At 34.1% G+C, this 21470-nt stretch overlaps 2 protein-coding genes across 2 annotated transcripts; both read right to left on the bottom strand.

Moving 5' to 3' along the window:
• Positions 1 to 2437: 2437 nt before the first annotated feature.
• LOC103833518 (monothiol glutaredoxin-S4) lies at positions 2438 to 8533 on the bottom strand. The gene has a single exon (XM_033277594.1). The coding sequence runs from the start codon at positions 4394 to 4396 to the stop codon at positions 4088 to 4090; it is 309 nt and encodes a 102-aa protein (XP_033133485.1). The 5' UTR covers positions 4397 to 8533; the 3' UTR covers positions 2438 to 4087.
• Positions 8534 to 12310: 3777 nt separating this feature from the next.
• On the bottom strand, positions 12311 to 18814 carry LOC103833517 (monothiol glutaredoxin-S4). Its single transcript, XM_033277595.1, has one exon. It carries the CDS (start codon positions 16342 to 16344, stop codon positions 16039 to 16041), a length of 306 nt encoding a protein of 101 aa, XP_033133486.1. The 5' UTR covers positions 16345 to 18814; the 3' UTR covers positions 12311 to 16038.
• Between the last annotated feature and the right edge of the window lie 2656 nt (positions 18815 to 21470).

Raw genomic sequence — 21470 nt, 5'->3', positions numbered from 1 at the left:
GAACATGTCATAGATTGGAGCAATTTCTGTAACGTCTTCATTAGCCACGTCATGGGTTGAATTTTTTTCTGTATCGTCTTAGATCAGACACATCAAATATTGGATCAAAATTTTGCTCTGAAAAATTTTCTCCTTCTTCTTCTGTATCGGAAACGTCAAAAATTGGACCTCCAAGTTGAACAACATAAGAGTTATCATTGTCTCTTGTGTCATAAACTTTTATATCCAAGTCTTCATACTTATTATCAAAGTATGAATCGTTGTTGTTGATGTTGCGGATAGGGGGTTGACAACGAAGGCGACATAAAGGATTTTTGTCCTCCTCAAATTCGTCGTCGATACCAGCTTGGTTGTTGCGTTCTTGGCAAAATACAGGAGTCGCATGCTGTGTACTCAAGGCGGCCACTGCAGCTGTAAGGTTCTCGATTTGAGCTTGAAGATCTGCGACGGCTCGTCGTGTGATTCCAGTCTCTCTTGGAGGAACAGCTTTCTTTAGCCTCACCATTGAATCGTAGGAGCGTAGCAAAGCTCTGATACCAACCTGGTGCAGCGTGAACGGTCGATCAAGGACCCTTTAGGGTTCTTGAAACATGTTCTTGGATCAATCAAAGAGTTTCTTATAATAGCTTCTTTGAGACCAACTTCTTGTAGATGAATTTAATCGAATCAAACAAGGTAAAAAGCAAAAGCTCTGTTTTTAATTATCAAAAGTCTAATTCATGAACAATGACAAAGAAGGCTATATATAAGCCAAAGCTAAACACCAAACCCTAAGATAAACATGCTTAAGATAAAAGACCTAAAGCCCATATAATTATCATAATTATAATTGGGGAAATTACATATTTACCACTTTCATGCTACCACTTTTCATTTTTACCATCACTAATGAAACATTTTCAAAAATACCTTCTTTATTAAGTGACAAAAGACTCTTATGTCCTTGTTATTTATATATATAATAAAGTATTATTTAAATAAAAAATTAAAAAAAAAAAAAAAAAAAAAAAATAAAAAATAAAAATAAAAAATAAAAAATAAAAAATAAAAAACAAAAAAAAATAAAAAAAATAAAAAAAAAATAAAAAAAAATTAAAAATAAAAAAAAAATAAAAAAAAATAAAAAAATAAAAATAAAAAAAAATAAAAAAAAAATAAAAAATAATTTTTTTTTTTTATTTTTCGAAATATACTTTTTCAAATTCGAATTTTTTTATAAAATTTATTTTCAAATTTTTTTTTCGAATTTTTTTTTTAATTTTTTTCAAATTTCTTTTTGAAAAACGAAAATTATGTTTGAAACTATTTTTTTTAATTTTTTTAATATTTTTTAAGTATTTATATATTTATTAGAATCATAAATTTCACATTCCAAAAACCCTACCCCACCCCTCAACTCTAAACCCTAAGTCTAGATTAGTTAACCCTAAGGGTATATTGTATTTTACCCTTCATTAAAAGTGAGGGTAAAAGTGGTTAGTGTAAACATGAAAAGTGGTATTATGAATGTGGTATTTGTGGCAATTTCCCATTATAATTAAATAATATAAAAGAGGAAAAATCCTAAGTCATAACGTTAACCACGTTACTTGTCGGTCAAGCATGATGCCGCTGCATCACTCTCTCTAATATTTTGATTATGCATATATCTATCATGTGTGTATGTGTTTTCATGTGATTAGTGAGTAATTCTTTTAGAGCTTTTGAATTTGGTAGATTAGGATGATTATTATTGATTTTTGATGTTTGGTGCTTAGTTTACATAGATCCTTACTTGATTGATGTTCTTAATGCTAGGATATGTTGAAAAATCATAATCTAGATCATAAGGTATTTGATGAAATGCTTGAAAAAATCAATCTATGTGTTTTATTTGTTAGCCAACGGGAGTTGATGTAAGAGTTGTTTAATGGCAACTAAGACTTGTGATCCATGCATGATAGATGATAATTAACCAATGCTAATTGATGTTAAGAACTTGATTAGCATATAAGTTATTACACAAAAGTGAATTAGCTTAGATTATTGATCCTAAAGCTAAGGATTAACAATGGTTGATTGTTTCAGCATCATAGATTAATATTTGATCATCCTTATCAATAACATTGATCCGCATTTGCGTTTCTTGCATTGTCATCAATTTGACTTTTGGTTGACTTTTGGTTGACTTTTATTGAGGCTTAGTTAGCTTCAATAATATTTCCTATTTGTTTAGATTACGGAATTTTGTGCATTCTTAATGCTATAAATCTTTAGTTTTATTTGGATTGGTTGGACGGCAACCGCAGAAAATTTACTTTAGAATTTATCCCGTATAATTTTTTTATTAAACATTAAAGGATGTAGTTTTAAAATTTACTATACCTAAAAAGATGAGGTTTTAGAAAATAATATTTTTATAGCTATTTTTTTGTTTTTTGGCTGTAGCTTTATTTTTTTTTAAGCTATAGAAACCAATATAAAGCATGCTTGGTAATTTTTGAAGCTGTAGATAAAAATTAAAGCTAAAGTCACCTCCTATAACCCAACCAATCACCCCAATGACATGTCATTCAATTGTGGTATTATATACAGTAGCATGTCCTGATTTCAACATATCTCAACAAACCTGAATTTTGCATCGCGTTCGTAATTCGTTTTCTCATACTTTTTTGATTTTGTCCAAAAAAAAATGAAACTTCTCAGTGAAAACTGTTAGTATAGCATATTTTCAACGGATTTCACAGTTTCTCCATAAAAAATAGCCTATTTCTTGGAAGAAAACTGTAAATATTTGTTTTATTTGCTAAAGTAAGACTCATGGTTCTTTAATAAAATATATTAAAATTTTATAACTAAGAATTCATTATAAAAGATATACGCAAGATTATCAAAAAAGTATATACAAGTATAAATGTGAGAACTATGGCACAAACGTATAGCAAAAAGCACACGAAGACTATCTCTACAAAGATATGTGTATTACTAGTATTCTTTTAAATTGAACTTACAAGTATCTCCTTAAACATAACTTCAACAAGTCAAGTGGGGATCAAGACCCACTTGACTTGTTGCTCTAGCCTCACACGTCCTAAGGTCGAATACAAGACCTCTAGAATCTCTCTCCTTAGCCCTTAGTACTTTCACTTGCTTACAAGCTTATGAAACCCACTCTTATGCTAAGAATACAATTTCAGCGACAACCCTAATACATATGTAGTAAGAGACTATATATACAAAATAGTCAAATCGACTAACCTAGCTTATCTACCCAATATTTACTAACTAACCAAATATGGTAAGTTCCCTAAAACTCATACAAAATCTTTAAGGAACTTCCCATCGTGAGATCTCCCTTTTCCAAGGTGAATCTCTTCATGCTTGCCCTTCAAGATGTCTTTGCATTAATTCTAACTTGGTCCGCAATCCGTTCTTCAAGTCTCGATCTTCACTTCGTCTTGTTCATCCGTATGCGCACTCATTGTCGTAGACTATGCTCCATTCGTTGTTGTACTTGCGTCTATATCAGAACTTCCACATGATCTTTGCATCTTCAACAGAATCTTCACGTTTAGATACCAGTTTTATCCGTTCGATCGGTTTCATATTGATAATTCGGATGTCCTGACCCTCACCAAAGTGAGTCCAGACTAGAGACCGAGACAACTACGAACCAGAGTCACACGAAGGACATGGGACGATCTTCTGTCCCGGGGCGCTGCAGAACCGCATGTGAATACTGCAGTGGTCGGAATTAGAATCCAGGTGACGAAACTCACAGCCGTGAATCCTTTACCACCAGAACTAGAAGCACCGGTTATATATTTGTACATTTGCTATGTGCCATTTATTTTCTAAATGCATGCGTGCATTTACAAAAATGTACGTACATATATAAATGGCTACGGAAAGATCCAACGCTAACCAATTTTCTATCAGAAAATTTAGCCACACGTTACAGAATAGGTACCCACATATGTCACTATCTATCCTTTTAAAACATAGATAGACAAAACTTTCATACATACATTTATATGATTTTTTCATCCTTTGATTATTGTCATTAATTATCAAACTACGTTCGGTCGTAAGTATTTGTTTATATTAATCAAAGCCATAACGCCCCAACGCGTTTAAGCATCGGAACGAGAGAGCGATTGAGATGAAGACTCATGACTTGATTGGCTCCACTGACGAGCTGACCTACTATGAACACCACCGGCACGGTGGGGCTGCAGTCCAGCTGAGCCAGTGCTTGTTCTATCTCCTTTCCTCTGTTGATCTCATCTAGCTCACAGATCGTCGGGTTCACGCCAAAATCTAAGAAGAGAGTCTTGATTGTGTGAGACATGCAGCACGAGTTCTTGCTAAAGATCACAACCGACTTCTCGGAAATCATCTTCTGTAGCTTCTCCATTTGTGTAAAAAATGTGAAGCAAATATTAAAACTGAGCTTGCAGTTGGAAAATTGGGAATGTTTTGATTAAAATGTATGATAAGGGATGATTACTAGAGGACTTTTAAAGAGATTGCGATATCTTTGTGTGAAGATGATAATTTGAGTTTAAGTATTTGATGTTGTGAAGGGTCTATAAGGGTTCTTTATATATAATTTCCTAAGGTACGTAAATCTATATCATATATGCGTTTGTAGCCATTTTTTCTAAGAATCAAGTTTTTTTTTTTTTGTGAACTTTTAAGAATCAAGTTTATTGGACAAAAAAAACACATTTTAAATAATGAAATTAAGATAGTGGGAGAATCTGAGAATTTGAGGCTAAAATCGGCTCGCACCTCCTTCACTCTTTGCCTCTTACAGCTAACGAATAAACTATCAACTAAATCGATAAAACGTACAGAAAACAAAATCTTTTTTACATGCGAGGAATATATAAAAATTTTGAACTAATGCGAGGAATATTTTATACGGACAAATAATGTCATATCTTTATAGTACGGCCAGTCGACCACATATTTTCATTCTCAAAGGATATATAGTTTACGGACCGGACGACTTACCGGGTTGTTGGGTCACTGGATCGACCGCGAGTGAACCGCGGTTTAATAAATAAACTAATTTTATTATATAATAATATATCAGCTATGTAAATAAAAATATAGAAACTAAAGTTTAATATTTCCTAAATGTTTTTTAGAAAATAAAATAATAGTTTGGATATGTATATATTTTATGTTTAAGAACATTTAAAAAAAATACTTAACTTTAGTTTTTATATTTTTATTTTCATTTGACATACAAAATATCAAAAAAAAGTTTAGACTACTTAAAATTTTCTCGAACAAGGTAAGAGTTATGATATCTAAAAAATCAAGACACAAAATTTATAAATATTTAAATGTCTAATATGAATAATAAATTAAACTTCAAATACAAAATAATCCAAAAGTAAAAAATCATTATAATAAATTATCAATAACGAAAATAAACTAACACCAAACCACATGAACTAATTTTGGTTCTCTCTACCATCGTTCACTTTATTTTCTTCAGGTGACATAGTGAAATTTTCATCAAAATTTAAAAATCACAAATATAAAACTAAAAAAAAAAAAACCTAACTTGTTTTTTTTTTTGTCAATACCTAATTTCTTAATTGGAAATTTAGAATATATAAAATATAATCTAAAAATATAATTAAAAACTAAAACAAGAAGTAAAAGTTATTTATTGACTTAACTGGTGGTTCAACCGGTGGTTCAACCGCTATCGGGTTCTATGTTTTACTAAGCTTTTTCGGGTTTCTAAATATTGGGCTTTTCATAAAATCCAAACTGGATTTTTTCTAGATTATCGGATTTACCGGTTCAACCGCGGGTCCGGATCAGGGTTTCAAAACACTGAGTTTATCACATTACGTACATTTAATTAAGTTGACTGCTACGCATAGATCCATAGTTTTCATATTTAATTTCTGTCATGAAAATTAGAAAGTTTTATTGTGGAGCCACTGGATTATCCGTAAAATCTAGCTGATAGCGGTTACATTATTATTAGCATTACACTATGGTAAGAAGTCCTTTTTCAAAAAAAAAATAAAAAAATTTACACTATGGTATATATATATATATATAGGACCAGGGCAGAACTGGTCATACCTCTGGGACCTCGTCTCGCAGCGGTACGGTCTGCAACAACCCAAATGAAACCGAAACTGCAGTAGGACATGACAAATGGTCGCGGGTAAGCTCATTTGCCATCTCTAACATGCTATTTTGTAGTAAAATTCAAAACCACAAGAAACAAAATCTAAAACATTAGAAATTAAAGTATTTGTCTAATCTAAACCAAATATAGAATAAATCATAATTTTAATCCGAATTGCAATAACAAAGTAATAAATAAACTATCACCTAAACAAAACAAGTAAAAAACAAGTTGCAAGAAACAAGATAAAAAATTTAAATAACCAAACATGTAAATGAGAAGACTGTCTCAAACTTATTGTTAGTTCAATAGAGGTCATTTAAGTTCAAAAACAAATTTTGTTGCAGATATAACTTCATATATATGTGTACTCGAAAGGGAGATTTTTCCAGACATCCTATGCTAGGTGAGGTACTATGGGTGTGACTCTCAATATGAATAAAAGATTTTCTGAAAGAACTATCTGACAGCTTCTTCTGGAAAAACTCGAGGTTCCCCTAGTATCCAATCTATCTTTAGCAATATCAAAGTAGAAATTTGACATATCAATAATTGTGAGTCGTTGTATGATCTGGAATATTTTGAAAAACTGGTAGTTCTCGTAACACTTCTGTATTTTCTTTATAACATTCTCAAGCTGGAAGAGAGCATGCTGATCAATGATGGGAAAATATTGGTGTGGAACATCATTTTCAACTCTCCAATCATAAAGATTGCCCAAGATATATCTCTACATTCCTCTCAAGTTTCTATATATGTCAGACTTTTGCCGCAGAATTTGTGGGTCTATCAGTACAACCCATGTATAATCTACACTAGAAAACTAGAGACGCAAAAAATCAGCTCCATACTGTTAAAACCACCTTAGCAAAACTGTTTGACCTTTTTTTTTTTTTTTTAGATTCAAACAAACAAACTCTAACACACTCTCTAATAAACTCGCCAAAGAAAGTTAGAAAATTAAGTTTGTAAAATAATGGAGAACAGAAAAAGAACGCGAAAAATATAGAAGATGAACACATGTAATTATTTACCCAGAGTTCACCTAGAATGGCTATGATGTCTCTGGAGCTTTGCAAGAGGCAATAATTTATAATCTTAAGAATAAAGATATAAAACATCTCTCTCACAAGCTTACAATTGTCTTACTTGGACGAGAGAGAAGAGTATACACGAGCTCTTCTTATATAGTAGGAGTCTATTACATTAACCTAGCTGGATTATGATATTCAACCCTTTCCATAAACCTATTAGGAATATTTTCAAAATATTTCTAACTTCCATAAATCTTGAAAGTAATATTTTCAGGATCCTATCAACTTCCATAACTTTATAAAAGTGATATTTCCCTTTTCTAATATAACATCATTGTCTTGGTTTAAGTTAAACGATCTTGTTTGATTTTCATCACCAAATCCTAACGAAATCCCTGACGGATTCCTTGACGAATCGCAACAACCACCTTGATGACATCAAACGTGATCCACTACTTAGGTTAAGCAAACATGTGCTTTGCCAGGCGATATCGAATGCTCCTCAATGTTCGGACATCCCAAAGGAAGTCCACCGCTTCCTCAAACTTCTTAACCGGAACAACCCTGGTTAATATATTAGCAGGATTCTTAGAAGTACATATCTTCTTCACACTTACATCACCTTGAGCGATAATTTTCCTGATGAAATGCATCTTTCTGCTGATGTGTTTAGTACTCTCATGATACACATTGTTATTTGCTAGAAAAAATGCACTTTGAGAGTCACACGATATATCCACCGTGTCTTGCTTGAATCCAAGCTCCTTCACTAAGCCCCTTAACCACATTCCTTCTTTAAACCGCTTCAACCAGCGGCATATAATCCACTTCAGTAGTTGACAGAGCCACTACACATTGTATACTTTATCTCCAACTGATTGTATTCCCACCAGCTAAGAAAACATAACATGAGATCGACCTTCTGTTGTCCAGCTCCGAAGAAAAATCAAAATCACAGAAATCTTCAGTCCAAAACACTTCATTCTTCTTGAAGCACACTTTCAGATTTTGTGTTTCCTTCAGGTATCTCAATACCCACTTAACCGCAGTCCAATGAGCCATCCCAAGCTTACTCATAAACTTGCTAATCAACCCCAACGCATACGTCAAATCACACCTTGTACCTATCTTAGCATACATTATGCTTCTGATAGCATTAGCATATGGAATATCGTACATACTTGTTTCTGCTTCATCATCATCTACGGCAGCCAATTTGAAATGTGCATCAACAGGCGTTGACACACTCTTTGATCATCCATGTTGAATTCCCTGATATAACCAGATTGAGATATTGTCAGAATCCCCCTTTCACGATCTCTCTCAATATCCATTCCTAAAACTCTCCTTACTGGACCCAAGTCCTTCATCTCAAATCTACTGCTGAGTAGTTGTTTACCTTCCTAATCTTTGCCGCATCCCTTGACGCAATCAATATATCATCCACATATAACAACATATAGATATATGTATTCTTGGTTACCTCCTTGATGTAAACACAGTGATCATAGTCACTCTTCACAAATCCATGGCTAATCACAAACTGATCAAAACACTCGTTCCATTGTCTTGGTGCTTTCTTTAGTCCATAAAGAGCCTTATGAAGTAGACAAACGTGATCCTCCTTTCCTTTAGCATGAAACCCCTCTGGTTGCTCCATGTAAAATCTCTTCTTCAAGTGTACCATGAAGAAACACAGTCTTTACATCAAGTTGCTCAAGCTCTGAATCTAGATTCACTTTAATTGACAACATGAACCTTATGGATACATGTTTCACGACGGGTGAAAACACATCTTGATAATGAATACCCTCTCTTTGAGAGTATCCTTTAACAACTAACCGAACCTTGAATCTAGGCTTCTCAACACCAGGTATACCAGAGTTCAGTTTAAATACCCACTTCCAGCCTATCACCTTACGCTTAGTAGCCTTCTCACAAGCTTCCAGGTTTGGTTCTTATCCAGTGAAGTCATCTCTTCACTACATGCTTCATCCCACGGTCTTCTCTCTTTGATGTTCATCACTCCATGATACTCTTGAGGTTCTTCATCACATACATCATCAGATACATATAGCGCAAATGCTGCTACATCCTCTGAGTCATATTACTGTGCATGTGGTACTATTCTTCTCCGAACTAAATCTCTTGCTAGCTGATATCCTTCCAGACGTTCACCTTCTTCATCTACGTCAACAGCTGACTCAACTGTTTCGTCAACAGCTCCACCTGAAGTCTCAACTTCCGGTTCTGACGCAGATCCTGCTCGAACTCCCAGCACAGCTGTGTCAACTGCTTTTACCTCGCAGAAATTCAAATCCTTGTAGACCTTATATTCTGTAAATATCATATTCTTGCTAATAACACACTTTTTCGTTTGAAGAAGCCAAACTTTGTATCTTTTCACACCTGATGGATAACTGACGAGGATTCTCTTATTAGCTCTGGCCTTGAGCTTTTTTGATCTGCATGGACGTAAACCGATGATCGAAATCTTCTTAGGTGCAGATAACCACGCTTCTTGTCCAACCAAAGTTCCTGTTCATTGTACCAATCTATGGCAGAAGATGGACTCATGTTTGTCACATATGCTGACATAGACACCACTTCAGCCTAGAATTGTTCCTCTATACCCGACTCCACCAGAAAACATCTCACCTTCTCCATCAGAGTCATGTTGATACGTTCAGCTACACCGTTCTGCTGTGGTGTATGTGCACATGTCCTATGTCTCATGATTCCATGGTGCTTGTAGAAGTTGTTAAACTCTACGTTACAGAATTCAAGTCTATTTTATGTTCTAAGACAATTTACCTTCTTCCAGACTTGATTCTTCACAAACTTCTTCAAAATTTGCTAAATGCTTCACATTTATCAGCTAAGAAATATACTTAGGCCTTCCTTGTGTAATCATCAATAATAGACAAGAAGTATTGATTTCCTGACAGATTTGGCATCACATTCAGAGATCCCCATAAATCAGCATGTACAAACGTTAGAGCTTCACCTGTATCATGTTTCCCGATGTGGAAGCTTGAAATCTTCTACTTCCCCATCACACAGCTCTCACAAAACTCCAATCTTCCTCTTATCAATCACCCCCTTTCAGGCCAGAATCTGTAGATTCTTCATACTCATGTGTCCAAGACGTCTATGCCACAAGACTGTCTCATCCTTAGATTTTTTTTTCATGACGCTTTTGTTCACTTCACCTGAAACAGTTTTACCATCTAACATGTACAATGACCCAAACAAGGTTCCCTGAAAAGCTAATTTACCATGCTTGTAAAACCTAGTCTTAACATGTCTACCACTGTGCTTAAAGCCTAAAATATCCAAGGTTCCAGTAGATATCAAGTTCCTACTAAACTCCAGAATATACATGGCATTCGTGAGTGTCTTCACAGAACCATCGTAACCTTTGATGTTGATTGTACCAATCCCTTGCACTCCAACCGCACAATTATTACCAAGAAGAACTTGTCCCAAAGTCAGCTTTTGGAACATGTGAAACTAATCCCTCATACACGTCATGTGATAGGAACATCCAAAATCAATCACCCACTTATCATGATGCAACTTATCTGAAACCGACAGTGCATCATTCTCTGAATCAGGATCTATCACAACGGCTGCTTCAGCTTCGTCTTCTCCTCTACCATGCTTCTTCTTGTATGCATAACACTCCCTCTTGGTGTGTCCCTGCTTCTTGGAGAACCAACAAGTTATCCTAGACCCTGAGGCCGATCTAGACTTGCCCTTATCGTTCCTCACATGATCTTTCTTCTCAGTCATTCCTCTAGCATAATATCCTTCACCATTATCATGTGAAGCAGTAGAGGTCTTCAGATCCTGATCCCTAGACTTTGCTACACTTGTTACCTCTTCTAACGATAATGTATCCTTTCCGTACTTAAGCGTTTCCTTGAAAGAGTTGAACCGTGAAGGAAGTGAATTCAGGAGCAGAATCGCTTGTATCTCCTCTGACACAGTTCCATTCACGCTTGACAGGTAAGAGACAATCTTCAAGAATTAATTTATATTCTCATCCATACTCCGAGTACACAACTTGATCTTGCTTAACAAGTGATCTCCAACATTGAGAATGATCAGATTCATCGTCTTCCCTGATCTTTCAAGGCTTTAAGCTTCCTCTTTCACCAACCGCTCCATGTAAAAATCACCATCTTCATCCTTCTGAATCGCTGATATAGAAGGTGACATAGACTCTTCTAATACATCCTTTAAACCAAGGACATACATAGCATCCTCTTCTTCCACAATGAGAAGTATCCCTTCCCATCAAACCGCTTCACTTCAATTCTTGCATTCGCCATTGACAACCCCCACCTGGCTCTGATACCACTTTGTTGAAACCACAATAGAAAAACTGTTTGACTTTAAACCACAATTAAACACACAAACTCCGACACACTCTTTGACGAGTAATTCTTGGGTTCACCCCTAGGGTGAACCTAGACCCCTAAGGTGAACCTCTAGGTTCACCAACCAATAGTTTATGGTTATTTGATATTTGATATCTTTTAAAAAAGGAAACAAAATAATAAGAAATTTAATTTATATTATATCTTTTAAATAAAAATATAAAAATGCCTAAAAATAGTAATAATTGCAAAAAAAAATAATAAACTAACATCGTTAATGCCGCCAGCACAATGCTAACCCCTAAACTCTAAATCATAAATTCTAAACCCTAAGCTTTTCGATAAACTTTAAAACTTTGGATAAATCCTAAACCCTAAAACATCAATATTAAAAACTAAATGTTAATAACACTAAATCCTAAATCCTAATCACTAAACCCTAAACCCTTGGGTAAATCGTAAACCCTAAAACATAAATATTAAAAACTAAATGTTAATAACACTAAACCCTAAATCCTAATCATTAAACCCTAAACCATTGGAGAAACCACGAACCCTAGAGTTTATCATTTATTCAAGGGTTCATGGGTTACCCAAGGGTTTAGGGTTTAGTGATTAGGATTTATGGTTAAGTATTATTAAAATTTCATTTTAATATCTTTTAGGGTTTAAGATTTATCCAAAGTTTTAGGATTTACGCAAGGGTTTAGGGTTTAAAGTTTAGTATTGTACTGACGGCGTTGACGATATTAGTTTTTTTATTTTGCAATTATTGATATTTTTTAGGTGTTTTTATATTTTTATTTAATGATATAATATAAATTTAATTTCTTATTATTTTGTTTCTTTTTTTAAAAGATATCAAATATCAAATAACCAAATACTATTGGTTGGTGAACCTAGAGGTTCACCCTAGGGGGTGAACCCAAGAATAACTCCTCTTTGACAAACTCGCCGATGTATGTTAGAAAGTATAAGCTTGTATAATAATGGAGAATAAAATAATAAAACGGAAAATATAGAAGATGGACACAAATAATTGTTTACCCATAGTTTACCTAGAATGGCTACGTCTGTCGGGCCTGACAAGAAACAATTCATTATAACTACAAAGATATATAACCTCTCTCTCTCTCTCTCTCTCTCTCTCTCTCTCTCTCTCTCTCTCTCCCTCTCCCTCTCCCTCTCCCTCTCTCCCTCTCTCTCTCTCTCTCTTACAAGCTTACAATAGGCTTCTTGACGAGAGAGAAGAGTACGCACGAGCTCCTCTTATATAGTAGGAATCTATTACATTAACATAGTTGGATTAGGGCATTCACCACTTTCCATAAACCTATTAGAAATATTTCCAAAATACTTCCAACTTCCATAAACCATGAAAGTAATATTTCGAGGGTCATCTCAGCTTCTAAAACTCCATAAAAGTGATATTTTCATTTCCTAATATGACGAATCCTAATGCGTACTTTTAGTTTTCCGTCCATCAATGAGCATATTTGGGTCAACCACACTACCCAAAAACTTGCTAATTCTTGACGAAGTCTCTGACGAATCCCAACACGTACTTTTAGTTTTCCGTCCATCAATGAGCATATGTGGGTCAACCACATTACCCAAAGACTTGCTAATTTTCGTACCATTCTCATCTAGTACAAAACCATGTGTTATAACGGTAGAATAGGGAGATTTTCCTTTTGTTGTGATGTTTGTTAACAAAGAGCTCTACAACCATACATGATGCTTATCAGTACCTTCTAAATACACATATGCAGGGAAACTAAGATCCTCATGTTTACCAAATAAACCAGCCCAAGAGGAACCTGAATTAAATCAAACATCCATTATATCAGTCTTGTTTTCATAATTAGTTGATTTATCATGATATTTCTCAGGATATATGTCTTCTACCAACATATACCATCATGTATCACTTCATTTTGGAAAATTATAGACTTAAAATGTTAAATTATCTTCATTCATTAGGGTTTCTTTTGTCTCAACATTATAATATACATGATTAGGGACATCCCATGTTCTTTTTCTCGAGATGCACCAATCAGAATCATGGACACATGAGATATTTCACTATTTTGTATGCCAACGAAACAATGAAATTATGTTCCTCTTTTTTCTCGTGGAGGACATGGTGTTGAAAGGCAATAATTCATCTCTGATCCTGAAGCTTCACATATGTCTGAAAAAGAATTTTGGAATGAAAGACTTGGGGCAGTTGAGCTATTTTTTGGGATACAAGCTTTCTTCACTCATACGGGTCTGTTCCTCAATAAAGACAAATACACTACATAATTTTTTCAAGTAGCATCAATGTTAGACTGCACTCCCATGCCCACACAATTACCACTTCAGCTCTTTAGAGTTCCACATCAGGAAGAGTTCTTCACAAACCCCACCTACTTCCACAGCTTGGTGGGTAAACTTCAATACTTTACTATAACAAGACCGGATATACAGATTGTCTAAGAGGTATAGGATCCCTTCTTCATTTTTCAGAATCACAGACCAAAACTTCTTCAGAATGATCATCTCTCGCCTCTTGATCATCATCATAAGCTATAAATGTATGTTTCGCATGAAGAATTAATTGCCGTTGCTCAAAACTTAAACCGGCAGTGTCTCTTAAGGTTCTCTGGTGAGTCCTAATCCGATCATCAATTGAACTAGATCCGTCAGAGATGTCCTGATCAGGACTTGAGACAATTATTTACTTTCCCTTTCTCAAGCATCTAAGAATTGAAGATATATCTCGAGAAATTCATGGTGGCAGCAAACGTGGAGACATAATCAGAAGGTCTAATTCCTAAGGGGGCGATACGATTCTCGACATATCTGGGGAAACGATTCCAATTCTTTGCTATATCGGGGTCAGATTTAGGATTAAACAAGTGGTTAGAAATAAACCAGGATTCATATGGTTCAAAATTAAACTGTCGGATTCCATGCGATTGCCAATATGTAAATTCCAATTTTCTTGGAAGACATGCACCGAGTTCTTTATTCGCAAAACCCACTTTATAAATTCATGAGATCGAGTTCGCCTCTCACAATGATCTGGGGGAGACTTATTGTTGTGGATGGGTTACATCCCTCAGATAATGCCCATCGAATAAACATAACTCAGCCCAGATCAGTTGAAGTTGACACACAGCTAATTTGATGTCGGCATAAGTTTAGACAGACTTAAAGGAAAAAAGAAACAGGACTTGTATATAAAGAGATGGTTGAGGACCGAGAAGTCCATTTGCAAAAATACATACTTTTTGGCACAGAAATCAGGGTTTTACTTTGATCTGCTTGTTCTTGCCTATTTGACCTAGATCTCATAAATTCTTATAGTTCTCTTGTAATTGTCTTCTTGATCATCAATAAACGTCTTTCAAATAACTCATCATCAAATTTGTGCAAATTTTGAGTACGTACCAAGTTCAGATTAAACATCAATCTAGTGCCTCGTGATCTAGGCTGAAGCTAGTTGCCATTATTGAACGCTACGAGTTTTTGAAGAGAAAATGGAGAGCGTTTTAGGTTAGAGAGAGAAACGTGAAGAATACAGTTTGTACTATGTGTATAAAATTTATGGTTTGATATCTTTAATATCTTGCAATCGACTGATGTAGCAAGTATAGAAAGCTAACGTAGTAAAGTATACAACTAATAGTCTAACATAAACAACGGTTTCGCCTTAAAAGTGTGTATGCCCCAACCCGCTTATTTGCACATGTTCCAATCAGAGGCGGATCCACTTGATCCAATAGGGTATCTAATAGGGTGTCAGCTGACACCCTTAAGTCAGTAAAAATAATAATTTGTTCTTTAAAACATTGAAAAGTTAGCAGCTCTGCCGGAAAAAGTCCCATGTTGACACCTCCAAACCTCCAGCTCAAAACTCACTGTTGACATCTTTGTGTATTTTTGACACCTCTTAAATGCATTCTTGGATCTACCACTGGTTCCAATATATGAGAAAGAGGTGAGACAATAGCCTTCTACATTGTTAGACTGTTAGTTGTTTACTTTACTACATTACCTGCTGATATTCAGCTTATTGTCTCACCTCTTTCTCATATATATTGGAACATGTGCAAATAAGCGGATTGGGGCATAAATTGCCTACATGTGCTTTACCGCATCTGATTTTTTCTAAAATTCATGCATGTATGTATTTTATTATAAATATAATCATGGAAAGTTAGAAATCCAACATTAGCTGATTTTATTATAAGATAAGTATAACCCCACATTAACAAAATAGGTATCCCCATATAACTATCTTTTAAAAAACTTAGATAGATAGATAGATTTTTCAAAAAAAAAAAAAACTTAGATAGACAAGAGAAACATATTCATACATTCATATTATTATTTTAATTGATTCATACATGTATTGTGCTATTGTCAGTTTTTGACTAGTCTAGTACATTATAGATGATTAAAGTACGTTTAATTAAGTTTATATTTAAATCAAAGCCCCAACGCGTTTAAGCATCGGAACGAGAGAGCGATTGAGATGAAGACTCATAACTTGATTGGCTCCACCAACGAGCTGCCCTCCTATGAACACCACCGGAACGGTTGGGCTGCAGCCGAGCTGAGCCAATACTTTCTCAATCTCTTTTCCTCTGCTGATCTCGTCTAGCTCATAGATCGTCGGGTTGACGCCAAAGTCTAAGAAGAGAGTCTTGATTGTGTGAGACATGCAGCAAGAGTTATTGCTAAAGATAACTACCGACTTTCCGGAAATCATCTTCTGTAGCTTCTCCATTGATGTTATAATGTGAAAGAGTTTTGGAAGCCGCAAAGTATCAAACTGAGTGTCTTGATTGAGATAAGAGATATACTAGGGATGATGACTATTGGAAAGTTGAAGAACTTATAATAGGGAGCTTGATGTCTCTGGGTGAAGATAAGAAGTGACTGATGAGTTTCCGTGTTTGATGCATTGAAGGGTCTATAAGGGTCATTTATATAAGGTACGTAAAGCTGTCATATTGTGTTTGATGTAGCACTTTTTCTAGAGAATTCACTTTATCCCGAAATCTAGAATTTTAAATAGAGAGCACATTTTAAATAATGAATATTAAAATAGTGGGAGTATATTTCACAGCGAAAAGAATAAACTATAAGTTCTTCGGTAAAACGTACATAAAATATAAAATGTGAGGAATATTTGCTACGGAAGAATCAAGTCATGTCTTCATAGTACGGCCATATATTTTGAACGTCTAAATATATATTTTACCAGATTAAGTAAACTTAATTTTTGTTTCTTCAGACAGTTGTTTTATTACTCAAGCTTGAGATAGTCTGGAAAATCATACCAGAAAAAAATAATCAATGTAATACAATTATCTATAAAATTTTTTTGTTATTTTAACTAATGAATCAGACGAAACATTTTTCGAACGAAGAACAAAAACAACTAAGAATTCCACGTATCTGTTTTTCAACTTCATAAAATCTTTCAGCTCAATAGAAAAGTTTGGTCATGCTCAAGGATCTTTGAACCATTAAGTACTAGTAATTAATGTGATACTGCATGCATAGTGCATAACTTTCATTTTTTTTTTTCAAAATTAGAAAGTTCGGACCCATTGGATCTCAAAAAACCCAAGGGATCTAACGTTTGATTGTAATATTGTATTAACCAGAAAAATTTGGATTCGGACATGTGTTGTGTGTTGACCATTTACAAAAATTTGTGCTTTATGATGCTCTGTCTTATCAATTCATAGATAAAACTAGGTCGAGTATCGGTTCAGTATGATTTGGGTATTTTAGATATCGGTTAATTCGGCTAAGGGGCTAAAAGATCTATTTACTACATGACCAATTTTCAGTTCGATTAGGATAGTTTTAGGTTCGATTCGGATAGTAAAACTAGAAACCAGAAAATGCCTAAAAATCATTTCTATTTGATTCAGGTTCCGGTTCGGTTACTTCGGATAGCGGATAGTTTGGATAATTTGGGTTAAATATTTGGTGTTTTGGATTAAAATATCGAATAACTATTATGATTCAGATAAAAATATATGATATTTTGGGTTATGTTTGATATTTCAGATAAAAATATCCTGATATTTTAGGTAGTTTGGATACTTTAATTTAATTTAATTTCTTTCAAATATTTTTGGATACTTTTATAAACTTTTAAATTATAAACTTTTATAAAATAATTATATATATATTTTTTGTTATGTTATAGATATGTGTTACTAATATTTTTATATATTTAGGTACATGTTATGTTCTCGATTTGGTTTCGGTTTGGTTCGGTTGTTTTGGATAGAAATATGTGATATCATTTGGATATTTTAGGGTTTTGGCCCGACTTCCGATTCAGGTATTTTGTTTCGATTATGGTTCGATTCTTCGGTTCTGGTGTTTTTTGGCCCTGCCTAAATAAAATTATTGTAATGCAATTTATTTATAACGAGGCTTTTGTGAGCCAAAACGAGATCTACATGTGACACAGTTTCAAAACCTTAGTTAAAGCTTACCCTTTGTCATACACACATATCCATGATAAACGTAGAACTCTTCTTGGTGAAGACTCGAGATCGTAGATCAATATCTCCAGAATAATCTTTTAACTTTGTTGTGTTGAGGATTGCGTGGCCTCTTAACCAACCATGAAAACATTTATTCTCACGAACTTTTCATCATACATCGATACTGGAAATAAATGTAAGTTTGGTAAGATTATTGACGTTGCTAATATTCGATCTTATTCCATGACGATAACGCCCAAATGGAACAATAAGTTTTTGCGTTTGTTTTTCCTTCTTTTGTTGTACTGCAGGATGGAAGGTGGCCCAACATTATACGAAGAGTCGTTATTCATATATTACCAAATTACAATGTGGTCGTATTTACAGCTCGTGCATGTCTTACGTGCGTACAACAATCAAGAACACATATCGATTCTAATTTTATAACCTCATGAACTATTTTGGTAAGTATTAATTTGTTTTTTAATAAAAAATAAAGTAGGGAAATTGCCAGAAATACCATATTCATAGTATTAATTTTCATGTTTACACTAAATATTTTTACCTTCATTTTTAATAAAATGTAAAATACATTTATAACCTTAGAGTTAACTAATATAAATTTAGGGTTTAGAGTTGAAGAGTGGGGTAAAATTGGAATGTGAAATTTAAAATTCTAATAAATATATAAGAAATTATAAAAAAAAGTAAAAATAGTTTCAAAAATAATTTTTTATTTTCAAAAAGATATTTTGAAAAGAAAAAGAGAAATCGAAAAAAATAAAAGAAAAATTAGAAAAAAGTTCGAATTTGGTAAAGTATAATCCAAAAACATAAAAAATATTTTTTATTTATTTAAATAATTATTTATTATATATAGAGAGAGAATACGAGTATAAGAGTCTTTTGCCACTTAATGAATAATGTATTTTTGAAAATATATCTTTAGTGGTGGTAAATATAAATAATGGTACTAAGAAAGTGGTAAACATGAAAATTCTCCAAAAAGTATTAATTTGTTTCATAATAATGAGAATGTTTGTTAATTTAAATATTACAAAGAGAGATTGCAGCAGACTCTCCCTTGCCAAAAAGAGAATAAAAATGAGGAAGAGTGTTATAACCTAGTAAGAGTTGGACTTAGTCATTGTCATATGTGAGACAGATTTGTATAAGAGAAATTCTTAGGTTCACCTCTGAGGTTTATTTAACCAATGATATCTTACCAATTCATATTTGCATTTTGAAAAAATGGTTAAAAATTAGAAATATAATTCACTACAAAAAAGGATAACGATAAACGATAAAATTTAATAATTAACATAAGATCACCATATTCTTTGCGTTTTAATTTATTGCGAGCATTACATTTTCAATTATTAGTGATTAATTACCTTGAGTGTGGGGCGGAGAGTAGGCGATGGAAGTCTATTATTTCGCTCAGTCCTTATTCGGTAGATAATGCCATGAGCTACAAGCCTGCTTATTGTCCTTGGGAATGTCTCGTCGTTGCATCATATACCCTCATGAATCATGATCATACCATCCTGTCACATTGTTTTTGTATTTTTCAAAAAGTAATTAAGTATAACCACTAATAAAGTATTTTAGCAAAACAAAAATACTACTGGTAAAGGGGAGCTTGTGGTCAAGTGGTAAGGAAAAGAGTTTGGGAGGCCAACACGTTTCAAGTTCGATCCATCTGCTATGCGAAACTAAGTCACATTCTTCGTGAACACCTAACATGGATATAGGCTATTGCTTTCGGCCCATTTGAATACCCGGAGAGAGGATCTATTCATGGACTGCACCTTCCCTTGTAGATTAGTCTTGGCCTTTCCATAGGCCCGGAATACCCCCAGATTCATCAATAAAAAAAATACTACTGGTTTAAGTTTAAAACAAGAAAATAGGGAATCAAAAACTTGGTTTAATAAGAAAATGTTGCAAACGTGATTGTTGGGAAAAACACATTTAGTGCTATCTTGAATGAAATGGATACAAATAATTCTTTTATTGAAATTTTGTTGAAAGCTAGTAGTTTATCCAACTCATGGAGCATTTTTATTTTAGAACGTGTGGTATTTTTGTGTAATTTCATCTGTGTACGAAGATCATATATTGCACTATATTTATTGAAGTGATCCTGGATAAGATGATCATGTCCATGAATGCTCTCCAACGATTATGATGATTAAATAAACAGTAGATTGAGATGATATTTCTAAGAGTTGCGGAATGACTCTTGGACTATCAAGGATTTGCTTGCAATGTAAGAATCAAAGATCCGAAATACACTAGACAATCTTGATCAAACAAGATTCATAGAGAATTTTTATTAGAAAAGAGTTTGATGATTCTTATTGAGTTTTCGACCAGATATATAAAGAGAAGAAGACTGTACATGCACAACTTCTTGGAAACACACAACTTAATTAATCCAAACAAAGACTAAAGCTCAAATTTAAAAATAGACTTCTGGACTCCTCTTCATGGACAAAAATTGGAAGAGAGATGAGCATGGTTTCATCAAGAGGCTCATGTGTAATGTTGTGTCCAAGCCTCATTAAAAACGTTGTTTGGAAAACTCAGTGGGACAAAACCAAACTAAGGAAAAGAGTGCAAGTCACAACACCTCTCTTGATGAATGAGCTAGGCGGCTTGAATCAAAACCAGTGTGGTTGGATCAGTACACTCTACACTGCCCTGGATAGTGTGTAGGAGTTGGTGAATAGCTTGCTGGAACCTTGCTTGCTTAGACCTAGTCATCAGACCAAGTGGTACATTTTAATCGTCAAAATGACATCTACGGGATTGCATCCACCCAGTTCCATCCACAAAATTGTATCCATTGGATTGCTTCGATTCAGTCGCATCCACAGAGTTGTATTCACGGGGTCGCATCCATTTTGTAGCATCCACCGAGTCGCATTATTTGACTTCCTTATGTTCTGGTACAAGTTGTTCTATCTTGAACTTACATTATACTTACCTTGGAAATCCAGTTGATAGGCATTGTTGTTGATCTTCCTGATGATTTTGAAAGGACCATCTAATCTAGGCATGAGTTTAGATTTTATTTCATTATGGAATCTATCTTTCCTCAGGTATATCCAAACTAAGCCTCCTTCTTCAAAGATCATCTCCTTTCTTCCTTTGTTAGCTTGCTTAGCGTACAGCTTGGTCTTGTTTTCTATATTGCTATGTGCCTTCTCATGTATCTGCCTAACAAGTTCAGCTTTCTTTTGTCCATCCAAGCTAACTCTTTAACTCAAAGGTAAAGGCATTAGATCCAAAGGTGATGAAGAATTGAAACCATAGACAATTTCAAATGGAGAGAACTTAGATGCAGAATGCTTAGCATGATTATCAACAAATTCTACATGAGGCAAACATTCTT

The sequence above is a fragment of the Brassica rapa genome, chromosome A08 (assembly GCF_000309985.2).
Source record: "Brassica rapa cultivar Chiifu-401-42 chromosome A08, CAAS_Brap_v3.01, whole genome shotgun sequence".
NCBI lineage: Eukaryota > Viridiplantae > Streptophyta > Magnoliopsida > Brassicales > Brassicaceae > Brassica > Brassica rapa.
This window is presented reverse-complemented; position numbering and strand designations above follow the sequence as displayed.

What these genes read in the sequence shown, in the direction of transcription:
- LOC103833517 (XM_033277595.1), bottom strand. Translation starts at nt 16,344, where the DNA reads ATGGAGAAGCTACAGAAGATGATTTCCGGAAAGTCGGTAGTTATCTTT.
- LOC103833518 (XM_033277594.1), bottom strand. Translation starts at nt 4,396, where the DNA reads ATGGAGAAGCTACAGAAGATGATTTCCGAGAAGTCGGTTGTGATCTTT.